This window comes from Seriola dumerili, unplaced genomic scaffold (assembly GCF_002260705.1).
Source record: "Seriola dumerili isolate Sdu_G_001 unplaced genomic scaffold, Sdu_1.0 BDQW01000189.1, whole genome shotgun sequence".
Lineage (NCBI taxonomy): Eukaryota > Metazoa > Chordata > Actinopteri > Carangiformes > Carangidae > Seriola > Seriola dumerili.
In genome coordinates, this window is record NW_019174444.1 from 2,746,599 (window position 1) to 2,772,394 (window position 25,796).

At 39.9% G+C, this 25,796-nt stretch overlaps 2 protein-coding genes across 5 annotated transcripts; both read left to right on the forward strand.

The window, feature by feature from the left end:
- The first annotated feature begins 1,589 nt into the window (after nt 1–1,589).
- dusp22 (dual specificity phosphatase 22) lies at nt 1,590–12,082 on the forward strand. Its single transcript, XM_022753064.1, has 7 exons — nt 1,590–1,855; nt 1,982–2,015; nt 4,505–4,587; nt 7,852–7,901; nt 8,327–8,401; nt 9,032–9,203; nt 10,205–12,082. Exons 1-7 carry the CDS (start codon nt 1,835–1,837, stop codon nt 10,361–10,363), a joined length of 594 nt encoding a protein of 197 aa, XP_022608785.1. The 5' UTR covers nt 1,590–1,834; the 3' UTR covers nt 10,364–12,082.
- A 1,270-nt stretch (nt 12,083–13,352) lies between these two features.
- LOC111227511 (interferon regulatory factor 4-like) lies at nt 13,353–23,876 on the forward strand. 4 transcript variants are annotated; one of them, XM_022753033.1, is made up of 9 exons: nt 13,353–13,431; nt 13,677–13,876; nt 14,594–14,780; nt 15,105–15,178; nt 15,977–16,115; nt 16,214–16,312; nt 18,315–18,689; nt 20,546–20,658; nt 22,431–23,876. In XM_022753033.1, the coding sequence occupies exons 2-9, from the start codon at nt 13,679–13,681 to the stop codon at nt 22,581–22,583; spliced, it is 1,338 nt and encodes a 445-aa protein (XP_022608754.1). In that variant the 5' UTR covers nt 13,353–13,431; nt 13,677–13,678; the 3' UTR covers nt 22,584–23,876. The 4 variants fall into 4 exon arrangements, with proteins under 4 accessions (XP_022608754.1, XP_022608755.1, XP_022608757.1 ...); XM_022753034.1 differs by having other exon boundaries at nt 13,403–13,431; nt 13,642–13,876; XM_022753036.1 differs by having other exon boundaries at nt 13,409–13,431; nt 13,647–13,876.
- Nucleotides 23,877–25,796: the final 1,920 nt, after the last annotated feature.

Sequence of the window (25,796 nt, forward strand, 5' to 3'; positions counted from 1 at the left end):
ACAACCCCTTGTTTGTAATGAGTGAGGTGTGTGTGTTTATCAATGGGTTCACAATGAGCTGTTCAGACCTAGTTCTCTGAGGCTGACAGGCAGGCAGCTTTTTGTAAACGCCTCCACTCCCCTCTGCTTGTCAGTGCATCTGAGTTGTGCCACACACTGAACCACACAGGAACACAAGACAAAGAGACAGAGAAAGCCGGGCTAAAAATACCTCGATCGCCTCAGAGCGATGTGTCAAAGATGCAACAGAATTTACTGGAAATGCAGTGACTGATGCGGATTCCAGTGGACATCCACTGAGAATCAACACACACAGTTTAAAATAAATGGGGGGGGGGAATTCTTAGTTCTGAGATACAATCAAATTTATAAGCAAGACTCTTAAAATTAGAAGAAGTCATGATGAATCAATTCGAAAATAATGTCATATAATGAATTTAATATTTTGGGGATTTGTAGCCAGCGACATTGCTCTACAGATGGTAGTGTCGGTCTTTCAGTTCGTCTTTCCACCACTTTTGGTCCAGTCTGAAAACACTTGACAACTATTTAATGGATTTCCAAGAAGTTTTGTACAAGCATTCAAGGTCCTCAGATGACGAACCCTACTGAGGTTGGGGATCCCCGGACTTTTCTTTTGGCTCCACCATGAGGTTGACATTTTTGTTTCGGAGTAGAATAATCTTGACAGTCATTGATTACCACGACATTTGGTACAACCATCATGGTCACTTATTAAAATATCTTAACATCTACTATGTGAACTGACACAAAATTTGGTACAAATATAAAAATACATCAAACCCCTCAGAGAATATTCAAAGATGCAGCAGAATTTATCGGAAATGCAGTGACTGATTTAGGTTTGAGTGGACGTCCACTGAGAATCAACATGTAATTTAAGCTAAATGGGGGAAATCATAGTTTTCAGACAAAATAAACTACATGAGCTGATAAAATGATATCAAATGTGAAGAATTGCAGCGTTTCCTTGATTTATTTCACAGCAAGTTGAATATTTTTGGGTTCTGATGACCCCCAGACTTTTCCTTTGGCTCCACCATGAGTCAAGTAGCTTGACAAATATTGTGATGATTGCTTAGTACACACATTCATGGTCACCTATTAAAATATCTTGACATCTACTACATGACACAAAATTTGGTGCAGATGTAAAAAATACATCAAACAACTCAGAGCAAAATTTCCAAAGATGTTGCAGAACTTATTGGAAATAGAGTGACTGAGGATTCAAATGGGCATCCACCGAGAATTGACTGATACTTTAAGCTAAAAGCTCTAATTCTTCTAAGACATCTGCCCCGTCATATATACCTTGAGACTGTTCCTTAAATTGAGATTTATTGCAAGTTGCATGTATTTAGAGCCTCATTCAGAGGTGCTCCTTGTAGGGTTTAACACCTCAGCAGATAGTGATAGCCAGGCCTGTTCTCTGCTGCCCTCTGGCCCGCGAACCATCTTTGTCTGGTTGGTATGTGCCTATCCTCAGTCCCATGACCCTCTCCTGGTCTAAATATAAATATCCAAGCAGGGTGATCCACTGCTAAGGTCACATTACGTCATTCCAAGCCGCATATTCTCAATGAAGTAGCACTGCATGAGCAGAGGTACGCGTTGAAGGCTTTATGATATCCTGGCTCACACAAAGAAATCATCAGGGGTGGTTTGAAAACGATGTGACGCAGTCATAGCTTGTGACAGATTATCTTCTTGTTGAGAGGGCCTGACGGGAGCTGCTGGAGCACCTGGTGATGCAGTCTGAGTAAATTTGCCCTAAACTTATTGGTGTTATCCTGAGACCTCTGGCTCTGACATGGGTAATGGAATAAACAAGGTACAGTATCAAGTCGTGTGAATTAACTCTACAAAAACATTCAAACTTTTATTACCTGTCACACCTGCTCATTCCCGTTTCCAACTCCTACATTCTTCCTTTAACTGAATGTTAAACTTTCTTTAGGTCCTGCCTGATCTTTATCTGGGAAATTTCAAAGGTACGTTGTCCTGCCTATCGTCACTTCAGTGAAGAATTGATTTATTTTCAGGATAACGTAGTAGAGTGTGTTTCAGTTCCTCATATGGAGGGGCATGTGGTGAGATGCTACACTGAGCTCAGTTTCTATAGAGTGGAGAGGTCACAGTGTAGAGAAGCATGATTGAAGTAGTGTATTTTGATGTTACAAAAAAAACGATTACAGTGTGTTTTTTGCCGTGTGTGTGTGTTGCGGGGGTTGGTGTGTAGCTCTTTCAGCAGCTGGAGGAAACATTATTTCTGACGGCTGCTGAGTACGTGAGGGTTGGTGTGGGAGGGGATACCCCGCGGTGTGGGGGTGTCCCCAGTGTGAACTTCATTCTACACATTTCCATACAGCAGCGAATGCAATCATTAGGTTGCTTTTTTTAATCTGTGTACACACGTAACACAGGAAATTGGTAAGAATGTGGACCACTTTTTGTAAACATGGAACAAAAAACACATAAACTTGTTCAGGAATCAGTTACAAACAGGAAATCTGACACGTTCCATGTAAACCTTGTGTCTGGTTATCTTTTATAATGACTTGGCATATTTTACAACATAATGGACCTTCTGTCTCTGTACACATGTAGTGGTGAGGTCAACGCTGGCAGACTGCATTATGGATAAAGAAAGTTGTGATGCCATTTTACCTCAAATAATTATTTCCATGTAACCTGGTTAACACCTACAAATGCAGATAGCTGAACTGCTTTTGGATGATCTTCAGAGAAGCCAAGGTGAACATGCAGTATATGACCAAAATGTATTATTTCAGCTTCTTGATCTATTTTGCTTAAAGGTCCCATATAGTCTAAAGGTAGATGTCCATGTGTTGTTTGATTATAAAGCAGGTCAGGGTCTATATTAATACTGTGAAAGTATCAAACCGCTCAGTCCACAGAGAAATGCACACAGCCTGTATTCAGAAACTGAGCCTTAAGACAAGCTGTCAGGACTTCTGTAACTTTGTGATGTCACAACAAAGCAGTCACCATCCTCAGCCATGCCACTAGGCCCGCTCACCTGGATCCGCCATCCAACCTTGTAGGATTTGGGTACTCTGAGTGTTTTACCTGAAATCTGCTATGTTTTTATTGGATCACTCAGAAAACAGTCAGCCAATCAGAAGAGAGACTCAGAGCCTCCTAAAGCTCCAGATAGAAGCCTGAGAGAAGAGATGTAAAACTACTTTGAGATGGTTTTTGGTTCTTAAAACAACAAATATATCTTCTAATGGATCAACACTTCAAATAAAACACTGGAAAAGTGTCAAATATGTAGTTTTAATTAATCGATTGGCTAAAAATTGCTTTGTATAATATGGGACCTTTAAGAAATTAAACTTCCATAGTTCATGATGAATGTCTACCTGCCCTACTATAAATATTTACTGTATATTGAAATCAATATAACATCTATTTACCTAAATGTGATTTAAAAAATGCTAACCACACCAAAATGCATGAATTCAAGTTATTTTAGCTTAAAAGCAGTTTAGCATTAGCTGAGTGTTTATTCTGCATACTGACTGGATTTACCTGCTACCTCACTCTGTTATCTGGAATGAAACTGAATTACCACAATGTCAGTTTTTTTAAAATGCATATTAACAGACAACAGCATGGGAAATATAATTTAGTAAATGTAGTTTTGACTATCACGCTGTCTATTTTTATCATATTTTTGTTGCTTTATTGTTATTTTATATGTTAATATAGGAGCCAATAAGTTGTGCTGTTTCTGTTGTTGGTTATGTTGCGGCTGGATTTTGACCTTGTGGGACAGAGCCACTGGTCTCGGTTAACAATTTCAATGTGATATCAGCACCCTGACAGCCAATAAATATATTTATTTCATGACCAACACACTTGGGGACTTGTGTCATTGTGTGACCTTAAAGTCACTGGCTTACAGTGACTTGAGATTGTGTTTCCTCTGCAAGGGTGTTGAGCTTTTATACTCCTGTAGCCTACTCAGATGTCTTTTTTTAATGTTGTTATTTCTGTCTCACAGTTTATATACAAATGATAGATGAAATAGGATCACTTTAATTTATTTAGCTGGCAGGAGGCTTCAGCACAGACTCATCTTGGTCTTGTAGGTGGTATCATCAGCATCCTGCAAACTTGCAAAGCATGAGAAAAAGTGTTCATGACACATCTGTCCAAGGTAGAAAACATTTGGCTTCCTTTCAAAGAACAAAATTTGATTAAAACTATTACTGTTTCTTGCTTTTGGGACAAGCTGTTGGACTGTTTTAGAAACACTGGTTTTCCGGTTTTTCTTTCAGTTCAAAACAAGAGCAAAACTTTTAAGCCATAAAGCCACATTTGCTTGGGAGACATCTGAAGAGGGTAGGGGGGTGGGGGTGTTGTTGCCTTATTTAGGTAAGACCCTATATGATATGAGCTGATTGGATGGTGGGAGTATTTGCACTTTCTTGATTTTCTTTGCCATCCACAGATGCACGAGACAGGGAGCTGTTGGCACGGCACAACATCACCCACATCCTGTCCATCCATGATACAGCTGCACCCGTCCTGGAGGTGAGCTGGCTTATCTGTGTGTCTGATATCGGCCTGTGTGACCCCATGACCCTTATGTTACTGCAGCAACACAACCTCCTCTGAACTCACTGGTGTTGTTTTTCCCCTTAATCTCCCTGCTGCTTCATACTCATACTGAAAGTGTGAAATTTTGGCATCAGTTCAGAGGTATTCAGAGGTGTTACACCATATTTTCCTGACTTAATATCCTCATAGGGCTGCAACTAACAATTGTTATCAATTTATATACAATGTAATTTTCTAGTTAAAGTTCCATATTTGACACTTCTCCAGTGTTTGATTTGAAGTGTTGATCCATAAGAAGAGATATTTGTGTTTTAAGAACCAAAAACCATCTCAGTAGTTTTACATCTCCTCTCTCAGGCTTCTCTCTGGAGCTCTAGTAACAACAGGTCGGAGAGCCAATCAGAAGAGAGGATGCTCTGATCCTCTCTTCTGATTGGCTGACTGTTTTCTGAGTGATCCAATAAAAATATAGCAGATTTCAGGTAAAACACTCCAAACACACACTCTAAAAACCAAATCCTGTAAGGTTGGAAGGTGGGTCCAGGTGGGCGGGGCTTGGGGCAGGGCTGAAAGTGGTGACTGCTTTGTTGTGACATCACAAAGTTCCAGAAGTCCTGACGGCTGGTTTTAAGGCTCAGTTTCTGAATACAGGCTGTGTGCATTTCTCTGTGGACTGATCGCTTTGATACTTTCATAGTATTAATACAGAACCTAGACCTGCTTTATAATTAAAGAACTTTATACTATATGGAATTTTTAAGAAGGGGTTTAGCATTAGCCTTTAGCTGCTGCCTCACTTTGTTACCTGGAATTAAACTGAATTACCAAGATGTCAGTTTTTTTTTTTTTTTTTTTTACAGATAACAGATAACATAACAACAGAAATCCCACTTTATACAATATGGGACCTGTGAAAAGTGAAAGAAACAATCAGAGTTTCCCAGAGCCTAAAATGATTTCTAAGTCTTCTGAAACAAAATAATGTCTTCATATTTAAGTATGAAACCAGCAGATTTTTGGTGTTTAATGCCTGAAAATGATTAAATTGATCACCAGCCTCTTTACATTCTGAGGTTTCCTCTTCAACAGTGTCTTTATTATATAACAGGAGCTTCAACAGGGAGGATCAAGACAGGAACAGGATGTAATGTAATACAGTTTACTCTAAAGTCAGATTTCTATCAAAGGCTTTTGCAATAGACCACTTCAAGAGGTGTGAAAGTCACATGTTCATATTTTCAATTTTGCACAGTAAGTTCATGCGACCTGGAATTCACCAGGTTTCAACAAAATCAGCACATTTCTGAATCACTGTGATGCTGTGTGTGTGTGTGTAGGCTATGGGATGCAGCTGTGATGCAGATGTAAACCAGTGCACTGTGGGATATTTTTCACACAAGATGCTTTTAGCACAGCAGCTTGAAGTCCATAAAGTCTTGAAAGTGGAACTGCATTTAAAAAAAAAAAAAAAAAAAAGGTTTCTGGCTTTCTTTTAGAACATGGCAATTTGTGTATGAAAAGGCAGGAAAGGTGTTTTTCTCGTGTGTACGTGAGAGTAAGGAGAGAAAGAGCTGATTCTACTGTGAGAACCTGGTAGACTGAAAGTAGCAATTAGCACCCATGGATTTACATTTGGTAGCAGATGCAAGAATAAAGTCTCCTCCCATCTGCAATATTTGTTATTATCATTATGATTATATATTTTAGACGTATGTCACTGGAGAAATAAAACTCAACTGCGTGCTTTCCCTGTGGTGTTATCTTCTCAATTTAGCTTCAATAAACACAACAGAAACAGCAGCTAATTCAGTGTTGCTCACTACTGATGTATACAAATCAATCCATATTCATGCAATGATTGACTTGACTTTGTATCTATAGATTGTGATTTTATTTGAATAAATTTAAGAGGTCTCATCGTGAATCTTTTCTCCCTCCACGTCGTCTGAGCTCCTCAGTGTCCGCTTTCACAACTTTCATCTTTTCTTGTTGAAAGCGAGCATGAAAAGTGTTGAGAGATTTCTGTGCACTTTCTCCATCCATGCTCATGGGTCTCATTGCAACACTAAAGAGAAACAGCAACTTGTATTACAGTATCACTACCCAAACTGGTCAACCACCAAAACTTTTTAAAAGGTTTTGGGCTTGAAATTTATGTCTCGGCCTGCAGACCTTCTCTGAGCTCATCCACCCCGGGCCGCTGTACAGATCTTAACCTCTTCTTCTCACATTTAAATGCATCACGCAGCTTTTCTTTTTTTTTTTTTTTTTTAGACTTCTGTGGCAAAATGATGACTCAGGTTTGTTTTACCAGTGTGGCCCAAATGGCCAGATGGGATGGTTTATTTGCATACCTAACAGTCAAAGTGCTGAGTGATTGATTTCTTGGAAGACAGCTTGATGGTTCCTGAGAGAGGAAGGTAAAAATTTGCAACCACCAAATCTCTGAGGTCAGATGTTCCATTTGCTGATTAACATAATGCAAAATAAAACGACAGGGTCAGTTTTAGTGGTCTGAGCCTCCAAGTGCTCTTTTGCAAGTAAAGACAATTTGTGCACTTCATCCACAACTTGCATGCACTTTGTTTCTATGCATCTGGGTTTGATGTTACTAAATCATGGTAATAATGAGTTTTAAGTGTGCAAAGATTTAACAGCACTTCTCAGTATTTGTTTGCATATCCTGACTCTTCCTGACAACAATTACGATGTCACCGACATGCATACATGCTTCTTCAGTATGTGTTTGTTGATTAGTGTTAAAGTGTGTGTGAGCACATGAGTACTTTGTCTGGGGTTCGTGTGGGTGCAGCCTGACCTGTCTGGAGCACTTCCAGAACTTGATGTGTCCCAGAGGGCTCAGGGGTTTTTGCAGCAGTTGCAGTCATAACGGGACAAGGTAGTTTCTGTCCACTGCATGTTCCATCAGCTGCCAGGTGCACAGCACTAAAACACAAACACACACACACATACACACACACACACACACCCACGCACACAGGCGAATATCGTTATGTCATGACCTAGCACACCAGTGCTAAGCAGCAGGGTCAGTGGGGCTAAGTTTCAGGGGGCCGCCCCATACACCGAGAAACAGGAAGTGAGTTAGACCTAGTATTCAAACAAATGACCCTCTCTGAACTGTGGTGCAGTAAAATAGTAATTCAACAGGGACTATATATATATATACTGTATATCATGTGAGTCTAAACCCCCCCCCTCCCTCCCCTCCTCTAGGAGATGACGTACCTCTGTATATCTGCTGCTGACCACTCTAAGCAAAACCTGTGAGTATATGATACTTAAGGTCCACATATGTTTTTAGTTTCTAATATATCTACCACCTGATGACCTTTGGAAACTGTAAAGAAATAGAAATACAAGGAGAAAAGTCCAACAAGAGTCTAATCATGATTTTCACAGTTTAATAACTGTGAAAATATCTGTATAAAATTAACATATCTTTAAATTCTGTACATAACAGAATGACTAATGTAAACCAAAAAAAAGTTAATACCTATAAATAAATCATAAAATGTACAATGTCTTCTGAATACCTCACCAACCTCATTAAAAATATTAAGTTGGATCAATCAAATAAATAAAAGAACTACTGTCTTAAAAAAATACTAAATATATGGGCAACATATCTTGCCTTTCTTTAAAGTGTATAAATGATTTAATTCCCTGTTTAATGTGATGACACCTGTAGGATTCAGTACTTCAGAGACAGCATCATGTTTATCCACGAGTCCCGACTGAAAGGAGAAGGCTGCCTCGTTCACTGGTGAGTGAAAATAAATCATAAAAATACCTTATTTGTGTATCAATATACTTCATCATAAGAATCAGTTGCTAAAACTACCCTTCAGTTTAAGTGGTTAAACAAGGGAGGATTCTCCTTGAGGGATATTTGCTTTTTTTTTTCTTTTTTTTTTTAGGAAGATGACATATTTCTTTGTAAATATTTACTGCACAGTTCTCTCCTTCCAATTATTTAATTTAAAAAAACGATGGAATCAAGTCGTAAATTAAAGTTTATGGTAACGAAACTGCTGTCATTTGCATGTGAGGATGCTGAAAGGAAGAGGCACAGATATTCAAATATTCAAATGCAGCTGATTTTTGTTTGTAATGATGAGTATTCGGAGGTCCTCGGATTTTTATTAGACCCTGTTTTCATTTTCAACCACATCACTGCCACCAAACCAAATAATCAGTTTGGTTCATACTTTCATGGTAAATCTCATCATCTTTCATCTTTTCTCATATCAAACGTGCAAAATCAGGCATTCAACCACAGCTTTAGGAAAACAGGGGTTTCACTTCTTTGTACACTAAAGAAGAGACTCTCAATACAGTATGTGATGATCGCTACATGCTAGCCTCTCTAGCTTTGAAGCTCTGTGCTTCTCAGCGTGGCAGGAGTGTCCCGCAGCGTGACTCTGGTGGTGGCCTACATCATGACGGTGACGGGCTGCGGCTGGGTGGAGTCTCTGGCGGCGGTGAGGGCGGCCAGGCCGTGTGCGGGGCCCAACCTGGGCTTCCTGCGGCAGCTGGAGGAGTTTGAAAACACAGACCTGGCAGAAGTGAGCGACGCCTCGCCGTTCTCCCTCACGGTTAAAATCCCTCTGATCATTCAGTGTCTTTCTCTGTCCATATCCACAGGAAGACGTTGCATGTGATGCGATGTAGAAGATGCATGTTGGTGCATGTGGAAGGCAGAACTCAGTGTTACCATCTTTGTAAAATGCAAAATACCCTGGAATCTGGAGATGTAGTTACACAGATATTTCAAACTATGACCCCATATATGATGAAATCTGGACTGGACATGCTCCGGTGACTGCACTGTAAGATGTCATATTGAAAAAGGGACTCAAAAAACCTAAAAAGCACATCTCCAGATTCTTGGGGTTTTGGCGCAGTGCATGTTGGACCGTATTATTGACTGTCTTCTTTCTTGAATCAGTGTGATGTGATGAATCCTCTCAGCCCTCAGTTTGTTTGGCAGCTCTCTAAAGACATCATGTGTGTGTTGAGAAAACTGGCTCCAAGGTGACGCCCCCCTCACTGTTGGAGCCAGACTCTAGTGGCCATTTGAAGAACTGCAGTTTTTTGCACTTCATTTCAGCCCTAGAGGTTGCCGCTTGATGGAAACATGTATGACTTCATGTTTTCTTTTGCCTAATTTTTCCAATTTTGTGCAACATTTGGACGGAAGCCCACCTAGAGAGGGGCGAGATGTAATAATGGTTCAAATGGGGATAATGTCGCACACTTTCGGACGATATCTCCTCAAAGGCGATCATCATGTTGCTAAACAACAGTGGGTAAAGTGGGCATGTATGTGTGGTTGTCAGTTTTATAAAGTAACAAAAAGTGTCAATTTCAGACATCTGAAAAGTGCTGATCTGGAAGGAGGTAGGGGGTTTCAGATGCCGCCTGATGATCTGACAAACCTCTGATTTGAACCAAACTGAACTACAGGTGTCAGCAAAACAACCAGCACTGATAATCCCTCAGGTGGAGACTTGCTGTATCTCTTTGATTCTGATATTTTTTTGACACTTCTGTTTTGCCCCTCCAGTATCGAGCCTGGTGGAAGGACCGGTACGGGAAGAGCTCGTTGAATGATGAGGGGGAGATCAAAGCTCTTTTAACTCAGAAATCCAACTGCAGCAGCAGCAGCAGCAGCAGCACCATATCAACCAACACCGCTCCCGCTTTGGCCACAAGTGGCACCTGAAAGAAAATGTCTCCTGCCAGTCTCGTCTTACCTCACCTGAAGCAGCCGAGGACTGCGGGCTTCTGCTCGGACCACTGAACCTATTAAGACCTGACCAGCTCAGAGGATTTCTGGCATTTCATGATCGATCCTGCAGAGAGAAAAACAGCAGCGGGAACATTTGTCTCTTAGAATAATTCTGTAATGATATGTGTTGAATCTCTTTTTTTTTTCTTTTTTTTTTTTGCAGTCATGTGACGGGGGAATTTTTTTATGTCATTATCTTGAGTCCCTTTCGTCATGTCATGTCCTCGCCTCTAACTGTCAAAACAACATGCAAGGGCAGTCAAGCATGACACCAAGGAAATATGTACATACAGTCCACAGTGTGAACACACATTTAGCAGCGTGCACTCCCCTGTCAGTTATGTTATGCTGTGTCTTGTACTTGGAATATGAGTATTACTTTCTATAGACTGTGTGAAAGCTGAAGAATAAAGTATCTTCCAGTAAACCACAATCAGAAGATTTAGGCTTTGTGTTGGAATTTGTTTGTAGTTAAAGTCTAAAAAGAAACATAATTAATGCAACAATAGCCAGGATTCACAGAAAATGCCTGTGTAAGTATATTAATATTAATGATTCACATCTGTCTGCTCCTGGAAAACGTATTTACACATGTGAATTTGTATTTGAATTAAATATGACTTAACATGAGAATATTTTTATATGTGGACCCCAAAAAAAATGGCACAAAATTATTTAAAAATAGAGAGGGAAACAAAGCAAACTCAGTTTTTGCTATAAAGAAAATTATTCAGACTTTCCTCTCATCTTTCCTGGATGATTTAGGGGATTCACAACTTTTGAAATGATTCAAACAAAAGGGGGGAAAAGCCTTTTAGTCTTTGTTTGAACCAGTTACAAGATGTCTGTACCTATTCATTTTTTTTTACTTAAAAGTAACAAAAACAGAATGTAAAAATACTTAAAGTGCTGATTTCAAGTAAAGTAAAGAAATATTATCAGCAAAATGGTGCCTATTTTCAAAAATAAAAGTACACAAAAAAAACCCTTCCCCTGTGATTGATTCATCATTATTACATCAGACATTATTAGACTTATTAGACTATTAATGCTGATGCATTAATGCCTAGCTGCTTGAAGGAGGACTTTGTTTAAAATATAAATACAGTCTGGTAGTTCAGTTCAACAGGGCTCAGGACTATATAATATACTATATACAATATAAAACAATATGAAACCATTAAAATAAATTCCACCTAAACTTTTTTATGTTAATTATATATGTTATTATATGTTATTATATGTGAATGCATCAGTTGTAATGATCCATTAATATTATTATGTCATTATACAGCACTGACAGTGACATGTTACTTTTTATACGTAATGTACTTGATTATTATCCTTTAGCACAGTTTCACTTAGTTTACACAAGTGGCTCCATTTTATACTATTTTATACTTCTACTCAGGGATCCCAAACCATTTTAAACATCACATTCAAGGATTCATTTTCAAGGAATTTCAAGGCCCAATTCCCAACACGGCATGGTTTGAGACATATATCAAAGTTAATACAGAATTTTTATAATGAGAACTATCAGGTTTTACAGAAGCTAATAATAATAAATGTGTGTTGTGTTACGGTGACGGCAGACAATATGTAACAATATGTTGTGTAACCTGAGCAGCACAGATAGAGACTTCATTATGAGCTGAAGAGGTAAATATATGAATAAAATGTTCAATATCTGTTTAAAAAATGTCAAGGTCTTGGTTTTTTATTTTAAATTCACAAACTTTCGAGGATATCAAGGACTGTGTCAAATTCACTTCTTTACAGTGGTGCAGGGAAAAGCTGCATTGTGTTTCAGTACATTTAGTGGGTAGATAATGACTTTACAGATGGAGATTTTATATTAAATTCATATATTTACTTTATAAAATATGATAGATTGTTACAGATTAAACCCAACAGTGTATTAAAATGTTAAAATTCTCCATGTCCACCATATACAACAGTGAAATACATCTTAGATGTGAACACATCAGTGGTGATAATCAAACAGTGTAATATATGTCTTATACTGTAACACTGACGGGAGCTGGTCAGCTGCAGAATGAATACTACCTACATTTTTCTTACACTACATTTTTTTTGAGTTGTATTTTTAAGTCAAATATCTTCAGCAGGACATGTGCATCCTAACAGACTGTCACATTCACACCTGTCCCCCTGCAAACAATGGCAGGTGGGAACCAAAGTGCTCCACACTAAAGGGGGTTATAAATAACCAACTTCAATGTGACACCTAGCTACAAATTATATATTAAATAATAAATAACAATGAAATTATATAATAATAAACTCAATTAAGTAATACTAATGAATAATATGATAAAGTAGAATAATATTGCACTACTTAGCATACAACACAAATTACTTCTAAATAAACTAATTTAATGTGTTCAATAATTAAGGTTACATAGCTATATAGTGTATTTCTAAGGCTCTTTGTGTTGTTTCTATGTAATATCCCTATAATTGCTCATATGACACACTTTATAATAAACTTTTGTCTGCTGTTACTGTCCGTCTGCGGTATCAGCAGCACTTATTCTATTGAATCTTCCAGTGGGAACAAACTCGTGTTTATGTGTTTGCAGCGGAGCTCTACTCTTATTTTCTGTAAAGCCTTTATCATTTCAAAGAATTGTTTTTGTCTCCGTCCCGATGATTTTCCACATGTGCGGGTGTGTGACACTTGTGACTTACACCGGCAGCGGCAGCAGGGTTTCCCCCGGTGTCTTACTGGAGATCGAGCAGTGCTCGGCGCGCTGATAAGCTTCACAGGAGAGGGAGAGAGAGAGAGAGAGAGAGAGAGAGAGAGAGAGAGAGAGAGAGAGAGAGAGAGAGAGAGCAGGTGCGTCCTCCCTCTCTCCGCCCCCCCACCCCCCCGCTGCTGTGCGCTATAGGCTGGAGGATTTAAGCGGGCCCGTCGTAATGATGAGGGCTTTCTGAGACTGATTGATTTCAAAACTTGACGGTTTCGAGTTTCACAGGTAAGACCAAGATCACTTCGAGCCCGGCCACGTTTAGTCTGCGTGGGAGACCAGGGAGGGGGGTAAACCCTTAATGAGTTTTACTGAACTTGGATAAACTCATCATCATCATCCTCTGCTAAACTCTCTCTCTCACACACACACACACACACACTCTCTCTCTCTCACACACACACACACACACACACAAACAAACACACAAACACACAGTACAGGACCTGACCGTGGAGTTTGTGTTTGGACAGAGATGAACCCTGAAGTGGATTACGGAGGCTCCGGGAGCAGCGGGAACGGGAAACTGCGCCAGTGGCTCATCGACCAGGTGGACTGCGGGAAGTATCCCGGACTGGTGTGGGAGAACGACGAGAAGACCATCTTCAGGATACCGTGGAAACACGCCGGGAAACAGGACTACAACCGGGATGAGGATGCCGCGCTTTTCAAGGTAAGAGAAACCTGCATCCTCCAGAGTTCATCCAGATAGAATTAAAAACGTGACTTTCAGAATAAAAGTAGTCTACAAAGTGAAAATAAAATAATTTCCAAGTCTTACAAAGATTGATATGAAGTCAGAATATGAGATTTTGAATGATCCTTTTAACAAGTAAGCTTTCCTTAACCCAGATTAATCATACTTCTACCAGTTTTTGTCTTATTTCATTATTTTAATGAACTTCGCATTGCTTTCGTGCATGAAATGTGGAATATAAACGGACTTACAACTAACAGAATACTTTATCAAGTATCGATCATTTGGTTCATAAAATGTCAGAAAATACGTAAAAATCCCAGAAACGCTCCAAGAACCAAACACAGCTTCTTTAAAAATGATTGGCTTTGATATACAACGGTTTTAAACCCAAAGACATTCAGTTTGCTGTGATCATAAGAGCAGGAAAACCAGGAAATCTTCACATGTGAGAGGCTACAGCTTGCAAACAGTTGATATTTTATCCATTTAAAAATATTAAAATAATTCAAATTATTGATCGACTCATTTTCAGCTTTCTATGGGCTATAAATAAACTTTTCACGCCTTATGTGGATGTTGCCATAAAAACGCACCTCCACAGGCTGTGCAATGAAAACTGGAGCAGACCTGGTGGTCTTAGGTAGAGAGGTTTATTAAGTTTTTTTTTTTTAACCGGGGTCTGGTCTGCAGGCCTGGGCGCTGTTCAAGGGCAAATTTCGGGAGGGGATCGACAAACCTGACCCGCCGACCTGGAAGACGCGGCTCCGCTGCGCCCTCAACAAGAGCAACGACTTTGAGGAGCTAGTGGAGCGGAGTCAGCTGGACATCTCAGACCCGTACAAAGTCTACCGCATCATCCCCGAGGGCGCCAAGAAAAGTCAGTAACTCTAACACCTCAAGCATGTAACAGCTCAGCGCTGAAACTTCTGCTTTTTGGAGTTAAAAGACTGAGTGGTTTAACTTCTGAACTGTATTTATGATTAATAGTTTGTTTTCATGATGAACTGCTTTTATCACATAAGTTTGGAAATGTGTCAGAGTGTGAGGGGTAAAGGTCACTGACTTCTCACTGCAGTAGAGTCAAACAACTAAACCACCACTGAAGGTCACAGTGCCAACAGATGTGTCAACAGATGTGGACTTTTTCTGTGCAGAGTTCTGTGTGTGTTTTTATAAGTGAACTTTCCTGTGTTGCATTCAGGACCCCGGCAGGAGGACAGCCCTCTGAGTCCAATGGGCTATCAAATGCACTCCTATCCTCCACTGCAGACTCAGGTGCTTTTCATACACATGGAAATGAGGGGTGGGGTGGGGAGAGAGAGAGAGAGAGAGAGGTTGGATGTGCAGCAGAGACAGTGGATGAGTGCATACATGAATGATGTTGGATACACTAGACACCACCTGAAGGCCTCAGGCTCATTCATTGAATCCCAAAGTTTTTCTTAAATTTTTAGAAACATCATCAAGATGTGGAACTTGTGAAAACTGCGTCTGCAACTGATGCACTTAATAGTTTTAGACAATATTCAGCGCGAATAACAATATGGTGTTAAAAATGAATCTGTGTTGTATGTTGGTGCCAGGATTTTACACCCTGAAAACCTACGGAAATCTAGACTAGTCACCAAAACACTATTTGAAATTCTTTTAAATAACGTATTCATTATTATATTTATAATTAATTTTATATGTATATATTAATTTTTAAACAACGTAACAACCTAAAAGCTGCATTAAACCCTGCTCCACATTAACAGAAATATAATTCTGCGTCATATACTATACACTATATATACACTAAACTCCCTTTTTTTTGTTATTAACTATTTTGTTTTTATATATTTCTTTATATTTTCTCCTCTTCACGTCATTTAAATTCCCACATTCTCAGACATAACACTGAACGCAGCCACAAATACAGTTTAAATAAGAGCAAAGTTGGTCATGGGCATCCTCTCTGACATCTATACAACTATATACATTAAAATGCATAAAAGTATACTTACAACATACTTACAGACATGGACAGTGACGTTTTCGTGCTGAGCTGATGGTGTGTGTGTCTGTCTGTAGATGTCTCAGTACATGGCCACACCTGAATGTGGCTGGAGAGATTACTGTCAGGAGCAGGCCTCTCTGCCGGACCTACCCTTCACCCAGTGTCCCTGTCCCCCCCGCAGCCTGCCCTGGCAGGGCCCGTCCATGGAGAACGGTACGGTGCTGAAAACCCATACAGAACACAAACATCAGCATCCTTGTCTTGTTTTTATTATTGTGCTCATACATGTTTTGTTTTGCTGCTTGTGACAGGATACCAGCTCAGAGCCTCAATTTACTCATACGGTCCTGACAGCCAGCCCCCGCCTTTCACACTGGACGCCAGCATCAGATCAGCAGAGCCTCTCTCAGGTATGAAACAACACTTTCAATTCACTATTTTCAAGGGTTCAGGGTTAAAGGTGATTTCAATGTGGAAAAGATCCTTACACAATGTCAATATTACAATATGCAACATGCAAGCGAGTCCACATGTACAAGACTGGGCTTTGTTTGTGGCCATATAAAAAGACATAGTTCAGATGCAGACACCTAAATTACTGTAAACAGGCTCGTTTTAGTCTTTATTCATGCAGACATCTTTAAAAAGTCTGATGCTCTGATATTGGGAAAACATGGAAGGGGGATGCTAATGCTAAATATTTAAAATGACACAGATTGGCCTAATAGGGGCGCTGTGATTAAAGTACCGTGAATATTTTTTAACTCTTACATTTACTGTGTGGTTCGTATCAGCCCCTGTAGGCCGGTGTTTCAATATGCCCACTGATCCACTACTTGCTCAGTAGACAAAGTCAGAGACCAGCTGGTGGAGAGAGAGAACATTTAGCAGCTGAAGAGCCAGATATTTAAGCCTGGTTCAAGTGGTGGCTGTGTGTTCGCATCTTTCAGCTAGATTTGATTATTTACTGCCCCCTGTTGGACAGAAATGAATTAATGCAGCTTTAATGAAACCTGGACGGACGGCACTGTGCGCTGGCGTCCAGGAAAAACAATGGTGAGCCTGATGGAGGCTCCAGTAGTGCTTCAAACATTTTTGGTGATAACATGGCTGTTTCACCTTAAATGGCATATTTTAAAAGTGCCCTCTAGCAATTCAAAATACTGACTTCGCTGCTGGAGGTGCTATAATTAAAATTTAATTTAAAGTTTATTTCGTAGTTTGAAATGAAGCCAACACAAAACTTACTACACAGATCCTGCTAACCTCACAAACAGAACGTCCAAGCCCCAACACAATGGGTCCAGTCAGCACTAGCTGCATATAACCATTAACACAGTCTAGTGGTGCGCCGGTGGCTCCCCTTGTAGAGCGCATCAGTCCTTACTGCAGCAGCCTGGGTTCCAATCCACCTCAGGCCCTTTGCTGCATGTCGTCCCCTACCTTTCCTGTTTCTCTCTCTCTCTCTCACTGTCACTGTCATAATAAAAGAGCCAAAATTGGCCAAAAAATAACTTCAAACACACAGTCTAGTCTAGTGTTTACCTGTTTGCTTTTACGGCCCATAGAACGACACATTTTACAGAGAATATGCAAATAAAATAAGTTTGCTACTTCTAACTCAGATCATCGCTCCTTTAAATAGTTCAAGAGCTAACAGAAGCTCTTGGTACTGGTCTAGGTTCTATATTAATACTGTGAAAGTATCAAAGCCTCAGTCCACAGAGAAATGCAACACAGCCTGTATTCAGAAACTGAGCCTTAAAACCAGCCGTCAGGACTTCTGTAACATTGTGATGTCACAACAAAGCAGTCACCACTCTCAGCCATGCCACAAGCCCCGCCCACCTGGACCCACCATCCAACCTTGCTGGATTTGGTTTTTCTGAATGTTTACCTGAGAGCTGCTTTATTTTTTATTGGATCACTCAGAAAACAGTCAGCCAATCAGAAGAGAGGCTCAGAGCCTCCTCTCTTCTGATTGGCTCACCGACCTGTTGTTACTAGAGCTCCAGAGAGAAGCCTGAGAGAGGAGATGTAAAACTACATTAAGATGATTTCTTGTACTTAAAACCACAAATATCTCTTCTTATGGATCAACACTTCAAATAGTTAGTAGAACTAGAAATAAACACACACGAGAACAACCTTTGTCCAAACTTGTAGTTTGGTAAACACTGAAGTCATTAGTTAAAATCACTTTGGATTTACAAGATAACTGTCACACTACAAAGATTTCTTATATAATGTGATGCAAACTAAAATCATGAACCTGACTGTCTGATTGTCATATTTTGGAGAAATTGATAAAGACATTTCACTACACTGAGAAACATGATGAAAAGATTCATGCATCAAAATGTGGTGAAAACATGTTGTTTCACCTCCGCCTGTGTCCCCACCTCCATCCAGACTTCCGCCTGCACGTCTCTGTATATTTCCGGGACAGTCTGGTGAAGGAGGTGACCACTTCCAGTCCGGAGGGGTGCCACATCACTCCGTGCCCCCCAGAGAAGCACTACCTGCCGACCGGAGGTCCCGACGTGGTCCCCCTGCCTGTGGACAGCCTCTCGGGCCAGAGGAGGGCAGAGGAGTGTCCCCCGAGTCCCCCGTCCACCCTGGAGAGGGGGGTGTACCTGTGGATGGGCGCAGATGGTCTCTACGCTCGGAGGATGTGTCAGAGCAGAGTGTACTGGCAGGGGGGGCCGTCCCCGTATGGAGACAAGCTCAACAAGCTGGAGAGAGAGGTCAACTGTAAACTCCTGCACACCCAGGACTACCTCACAGGTGAGACAGCAGGAGCAGAGCAGCTAACGAGTCATTTCAATTAAATGATACTCAATGATACTTATCATCACCATTTCTAAAAGCCCGAGGTAAAGTCTTCACATAGCTTGAAAAAAAAGAGACACAAAGAAATAAATATTCTCATCTAAGGAACTGGAACCAAATATTTGGCATTTTAGTTTGATGAATCAAAAAAGTTTGATTCTTCAGGATTAGTTGCACTAAATCTCCTCCAGGACAGGAGTAATGGTTGTTCGACATAGTTTAATTTTGACGAACCAGCACTGAAGCCACAAAAGTCAGAACTCAACGTTTTTTCCGTTAATCACATGGGACTGAGTAATTTTTTCGATACTAGTGCCGATATGATACCCGAGTTTTGATACCGAAAAAGAGGCCAAACCTCTGAGATGGTAAACGTTACAATAAACTCAAATCTCCAAGTCTGATCTGACATTTGATGCTCGCTGCCAGTGTTTGACGGTTTCTGATACGGACACATTTCAGTCAGCACTAAAAAAGGTTCGATATCCAGTAATACAACTGATTAATCAAGCATTAGAACAGATTACCACACTGAGAAGTTGTATTCTATGGTTTGTGCCTCTCATGTATTATCATTACATCTGAGTCACAGAGCTAAGAATCTGGCAATCTTTGGGAAACCCAAAGTTTTTGAAGGTCGAAGACTCGTCTGACCACCTGGATGAAAAAATATTCCATACGTTGCACCTTAAACAAGATTTTTTAACTTGTTTTCAACGTGTCAACCATGGCTGGAAATTTGCTCTATTAGTAGAACACAAGCAAGACATGAAGGTTATTCTGTATTTTTCTACATTTTTCACAACTTGAGGATGGAGATGTGTGATTTCTGGGAACTACCTCTGTTAGGAAAAGAGTCAGGTGGGGACCACACCTGACTCTTTGAGGTAAAAATACATTATGGTGTAGTGGGCAGATGTGTGAACATGTGTGAGTGTAAGAAAACCAAAAATATATCAACCAAATGTCCAACCAAACCAAGTAACTAAAGGGAAGAGAGAGACTGACTGCTCACCTATATACTGTGTATATATATATATATATATATATATATATATGTGAGCAGTCACAAGGTGTCAGCCATCACTCTCAATGAGCCACTCCCCAGATCCCAACAACCAGGAAGCTGGTCCAGAGGCCTAAGGGCCGTCACACTTCAGATAGTCGGACCAATCTTTGATGAATCTGGAAAAACCTTCAGAACAGGGGGAGTGTTATTGATCGACCTTCTCGGTTTGTCAAAGACTGCACTGAATGTATTTATCGGAAACATGGGATGCTTAGCTCCGTCACTTAAATGCAATGGTCATCTAAGAGAGGCACAAACAAGGGCGGAGCTAACAGTAAGTAATCAGTGAAGACTTGAAGTCTTCACGAATCAGATTCATGTTCATCTCTGTGTCTGAAAAAGTCCAGCTCAGTTACTGGAAGTCGCTTGGGATGAGTTCCATCTCAAAACATTACTACACAGAAACAAACCCCCTAAAAATCAACATTACTTAACAACTGTGGTAGAAAAGAAAAACCCTTTCAAGTAGAAATCCTTCATGAGGATAGAGTCACGTGACTTCTACACAGCCACATCATTCATCTCCACCCACCCACATGCTAAGACAACCCCAGCTGTGTGAGTCTGACAGCTAATTGTATTTGCATACACGGTGTGACCAGGACTTTCCGTTCGAATCACCCCAAAAGGTCACACCTCTTCAAGTGAATTTCTTCTGAAATCATTTGAATCTGCCACTTCACTTGTATTTCACCTATCAAAGCTAATAGCAGTGCCCTCCCTTCTGTTTCCCGACAACCAGAGATCCAGAGTTACGGGCTCCACGGTCGGCCCCTGCCTCGTTTCCAGGTCCTGCTGAGTTTCGGAGACGAGTGCCTGGACCCACAGAGACAAAGACGGACCCTCACTGTCCAGGTGACTCCCCGTGCTCTAATACAAGCATCTACCTCCCTATTATACCTCATATCTGATCATAATAACCTCCAACATGAGCTCACTGAAACATAACCGAGGGTGCGAGGTCAAATCAGTGTCATGCTTCATAAAATCAAAACTAAATGTTTGGATGTAAAGTCCTGAAACTTTAAAGTATAGTTTGAAAAGTGAAAAATGGGATTTGAAAATAAAAACCTAAGATTTGAAAGTCTGTTAGAACTTCTTCATACTCATAATGTTCAGCGCTGAGCCACTGCCAGACCTCTGAATCACTGCTCACTGTTGATTTTTTTCAGTGATTTAGAGTGAAAATGAAGGAGGAAGTCAGTTCGTCTGATTGTCAGGCTAATTTAACACATCCCTTTGAAAGAATCACATCTGCTATTTCAGCTTCAGATAATGGGACTTTTGGTAACGTTTGTCGACCTGGGAAAATCTGAACAGAAAAAATCAAACAAACCCAAAAATTGGAGGCTTAAGCAATTATACACCAGCCTTTATCAGTCAGGTCTTTGTTTTTACTTCATTCCTCAGTCTGACATTGCTGATTTCTGTTTCGGGTTGTTATTCTAACTGGTCAGTAGAGAGTTAATGTATTCGTCCAACTTTCATCATCTTCAGTCGACACAAAAGCTGCAGTAACAATTGTAGGAAGCTGTTATTTTTCATGTCAGTTGAAGAATTAGAATTGAAAATATTAGTCGATTAATCAATTAGCTGATCTGCAGTGAAAATACCAAACATTCTCCTCATTTCAGCCTCTGCATCATCAGATTTACTGCTTTTCTTTGTCTTGTTTGATAGTAAACTTAATATGTTTGGGTTCTGGATTGTTGGCCAGGGTGTGATGGGCATTTTTCACTATGGTGTATTATTTTATGGCCTAAAAAAATGACAGATTAATCAAGAAAATAATCAGCAGACTATTGAAATGCTGATTTAAGAGTTGTTTTGTCTGTAGGTTGACCAATGCCATTTTTGTGGAGAACTTTCGACACTTCTTTGCTGAAAGTTCAGTTTGAATTGGTTGTTTTTTTGTTTTTTTTTTCCAGCGCCAGATCAGTGTGAGTCAGTTATCCAGAGGGCTGAGGTATTATTCAGCCAGTTATTGTTAGTCCATTAGTACAGTCGCATTTTGTTAAAGTACACCATCAGTCTGTCCTCCGTACATTTCAGATCTATCCACTTTTGAAAAGCTCAAAGAGCAGATTTTATCCACTGAAACAAAGTGGATAACAAAGTGTTGAAAACAAAGTGTTGAATCTCTGCAGGATCTAAAATGAGAACAAAAAAACCCCAATGCCTTGAAAACAATATAAGGAGCTTTCAACCACATCTCACAATCACCGTCAATGATTGGAGTTTGTTCATCCGCCCTCGATAACACGTACCTGCTATCACATGACCAAAGTTTAACAGTTCTGTACTCTCCACGATAAGTGAGCAAACTTCATCCAGGACGAAGACCATGACTTAAAGTGGAAAGGTCTTGAAAAAGCATGTAAAAGGACCTTTCAGTAAAGATTTGTTTCACCGAACATGCATTTAAACTTATGAAACATTGCTACAGACTTTCAGTTGTTATGTTACACTTTCAAATCCCATTTTTCACTTCACTCAAACCAGACTTTAAATTTTCTTTATAGGCTTTCAAATATTAGTTTGATGCTGATTTGAGCTCATAGAAACTACAGTAGCTATGGTGCCAGTTTAAAGCCTTCCACTCACCTGTCTGACCCGCTGTGCTACAGGTGGAGCCGCTGTTTGCCAGGCAGTTCCTGTTCTACGCCCAGCAGGCGGGCAGCTCCTTCTACCGCAGCTACGATCACCCGGAACACATAAACCCCTCGGAGGACTACCAGAGGGCCATCACACACCACCACAGCAGCAGCCTGCAGGAGTGAACCATGCAGGTTCAAGTGACTGTTGAAAACTTCAAAATGCAGCAACAACCTTTCACACGGGCGACAAGGAAACTCTGAGACAAGGGGACAAAACTTTGGGACAGTGTTAAACATAAAACGATGGACATGTAGTGACAGTTAGTGTTTGCCTGGTACGGTCCGGTGTGTGTTTGTCAGTATGTGTGTGTGTGTGTGTGTGTGGCTGAAAACAAATCTGCAGTGTAACTGTTTTTTTCCTCACTGTATATTTAGGGGATCATCAATATTTTCCAGACTTACTATGCAAACAAAACTGACAGCTTAGGTGATTGTACAATAGAAAACTAAGTTACATTTTTTGTGCCTTAAATAAATAGTTAGACATTTTGGGAAGCATGCTTTTTCACTTTCTTGCTGAGAGTTTGACGAGAAGATTGATCTAACTCTCACACACAACCATTATATATATGGCTGCAGCCAGCTGCTGTTTAGCTTAGCTTAGCTTAGCTTAGCTTAGCATGAAGACTGGAGACGGGGGGAAACCGCTAGCATGACTCCGTCCAGAGGTAATAAAATACATGTATCATCACCTCCGAAGCTCATAAATTTATACACGTAAAAACGACACGTAAAAAACAACAGTCCCATGTTTTACAATGGGTTTTGTTTGGGACTATTTCTTTTTTGGCACCATACCGCCCTCGTGAAGCACCTCATAGTTGTTTTTACAGTCTGTTTAATCTGCGGCAAACCCTGACGAAGTATCATGTTAATTACTGAACTTAAAAGTACAGGGAAGAAGATTTTTTTCACCTGTGGACGGAGCCAGTCCAGCTGTTTCCCCCTGTTTCCTGTCTTTATGCTAAGATAAGCTAACAGGCTGCGAGCTATTAGCTATAGCTTCATACTTAAACATTGGTGGTATCAAACTTCTCATCTAACCTCTCTCCTTAAGAAAGTGAGCCAAGCATGTTTTCTAAAATGCAGAATTATTCCTTTAAGAATAATTTTACATTTTACTTGTAAATATTTTAGATTTTTCTGTTGCTAGGAGACACTATCAGCATTTATTAAATTATGAATGAAGTCTTATGCCTGGCCGTGTTTATGAGAGAACCTCTCAGGGAGATGATGTTAGATAAGCTTTTTCAACTCAATTTTCTAGGATATAGTTCTAGTCCCATGATACATTGCTAAGTATAAGTGTCATACATGAGATCTGAGACAGAGCTGAAGTGAATGTTTGGAGCTTTTTTACCTTGAAAACGCACATTTCTGTTCTGACAAAACAATAAATGGCTTAAGTGTAAAACAAAAAAAGAGTGACAACCTCTGTTCATAAGTGTGTAACGTCAGTGCTGTGTGTGAGTATCTGAACAGGAAGTGTGGTTCCGATGCAGGATGAGGTCGGTTAATCAAACACTTCGTTATCACAAACAATGTGATGACATCACGAGGGGAGGAGAGAAAGGATGAGGTTGGCCACGCTTTCCGCGCTGCGCAGAAGAGAAAGCCTTCCTGACTTCTGCTCAGAGATTACAGTCTCGTTTCCACTTCCATGGAAAACAATCAGAAAAAAAAAACCCCTTAAATATATTTGTCACCGCCGTGAAATAATTTACAAGAAGAGGTGAGGACGATGTCATCATGCATGCTGCCTTTCCACCAGGCTCCAGTTTAATATGAACCTTATCACATCTAACATGTTGTCAACATCAAACATGATGATCTTCACTATTGATTAAAGTGTTGATTATAGATTTTATGAAGTCCATAGGGCCCAAGGTGACATCACAGAAACTCAGATATTTATTTTATTTATTACGATAAAACAATAAACAGCAAAAACACATTTTAAACTGAACGTTTGTTGCATATCTTTGCAGGATGACTTCAACAACTGATTATCATCAAAACTGATGACATTCACTAATTTTACAGCAACTGCACACTTGATAAAACTGAGCAAATATTGTTTTTTTTTAATACCAAAACAAGACCAAAACCAACAATGAATTGATTTGTATTGTGTTTCTATCCAGAGTCTGGCGTGTCTTATTAAGCTCCATTGTTGTCCAAAAACACAACAGTGAGTCACACTGTCACACCGAGTGATGTTCCTTCGCCCGTTCCATATTCTCTGTCCTGCTGCCAGAAATATTCCCTAGAGCAGCAAATGTGGATTCATCCACCACTGAAAATAGGCCCTAAAAATTGCATCATTATTTTCTGTTTGAGTAACGTTTCGGAAAAATTACAGTGGCCATTTGTTTTAGGAAATTACTGAACCTTTATAAAACACCCAATTATATATTTGAAAGCCATTTTGACACCTACGTCTTTGTTAAGAAAGATGAAGTTTTGGAGGTGAGTTCCTCAGACAGGGTAGGAAATTGAGACGTGGACTAACAAATTGTTGGCTTTGGTCTGTTTTCTTGTGGAATTTCTTGATAATTTAAAAAAATACAAAAATATCACTGAACTTATTCTTAAAGAGTTCAAGATAATACATTTTCTGCCAAGTATTTCAGAGGCCATTTGGACTCATGTGAAAACACATACTGTCAGTTTCAGTTTATCGAAGCTTCAACTAATGTAGTTTAAAAGTTACTGTGATGCCTGTGGATCACTGTTATTTAAAAAAAACAAAAAAAAAAAACCTGTTAACTTTAAAGTAAAAAACATGCCACATATTTTGGCAGAACATTATCAAACACCTTGCAGTTTTTCTAGAGCAGGTAATGTCACCTGTCACCTTGAGAGAAAACATTGTTTTCGTACATTTCAAAAAGGGAGGAATTGAGTTTTTGAGGCAGAACTCTTCCTGTGGACACACAATGCACAAACAGATGAATAAACTACAGCTGTAATACTGTAAAATAAGTGTTCATAGGAGAGGTTACTGTACATTAATAAACGCTTATAAATATTCTTTTAGACGCTTACCACTCCATTATAGTGTGTTAGTATTATTTTAAATTCACAATTAAATGTGCTTAAAAAGGCTGTATATGGGGGTTAAAGTGTCACAAACCCTTCAAGTGTCTGATATACCGGGTGGCCCTGTCAAATGCCACGTTTCCTATGTAAAATCTGTGTATGTTTCTGACTAATCTTTCTGTGTTTTTACAAATCCAGCTGCACGACATCATCTGTTACTCTGTCTCTACAATCAGGGTGAGTTCAGTCGAATTTCCTCTGATGTGTCAAATTTCTCCACTCACGGTGAAGAAA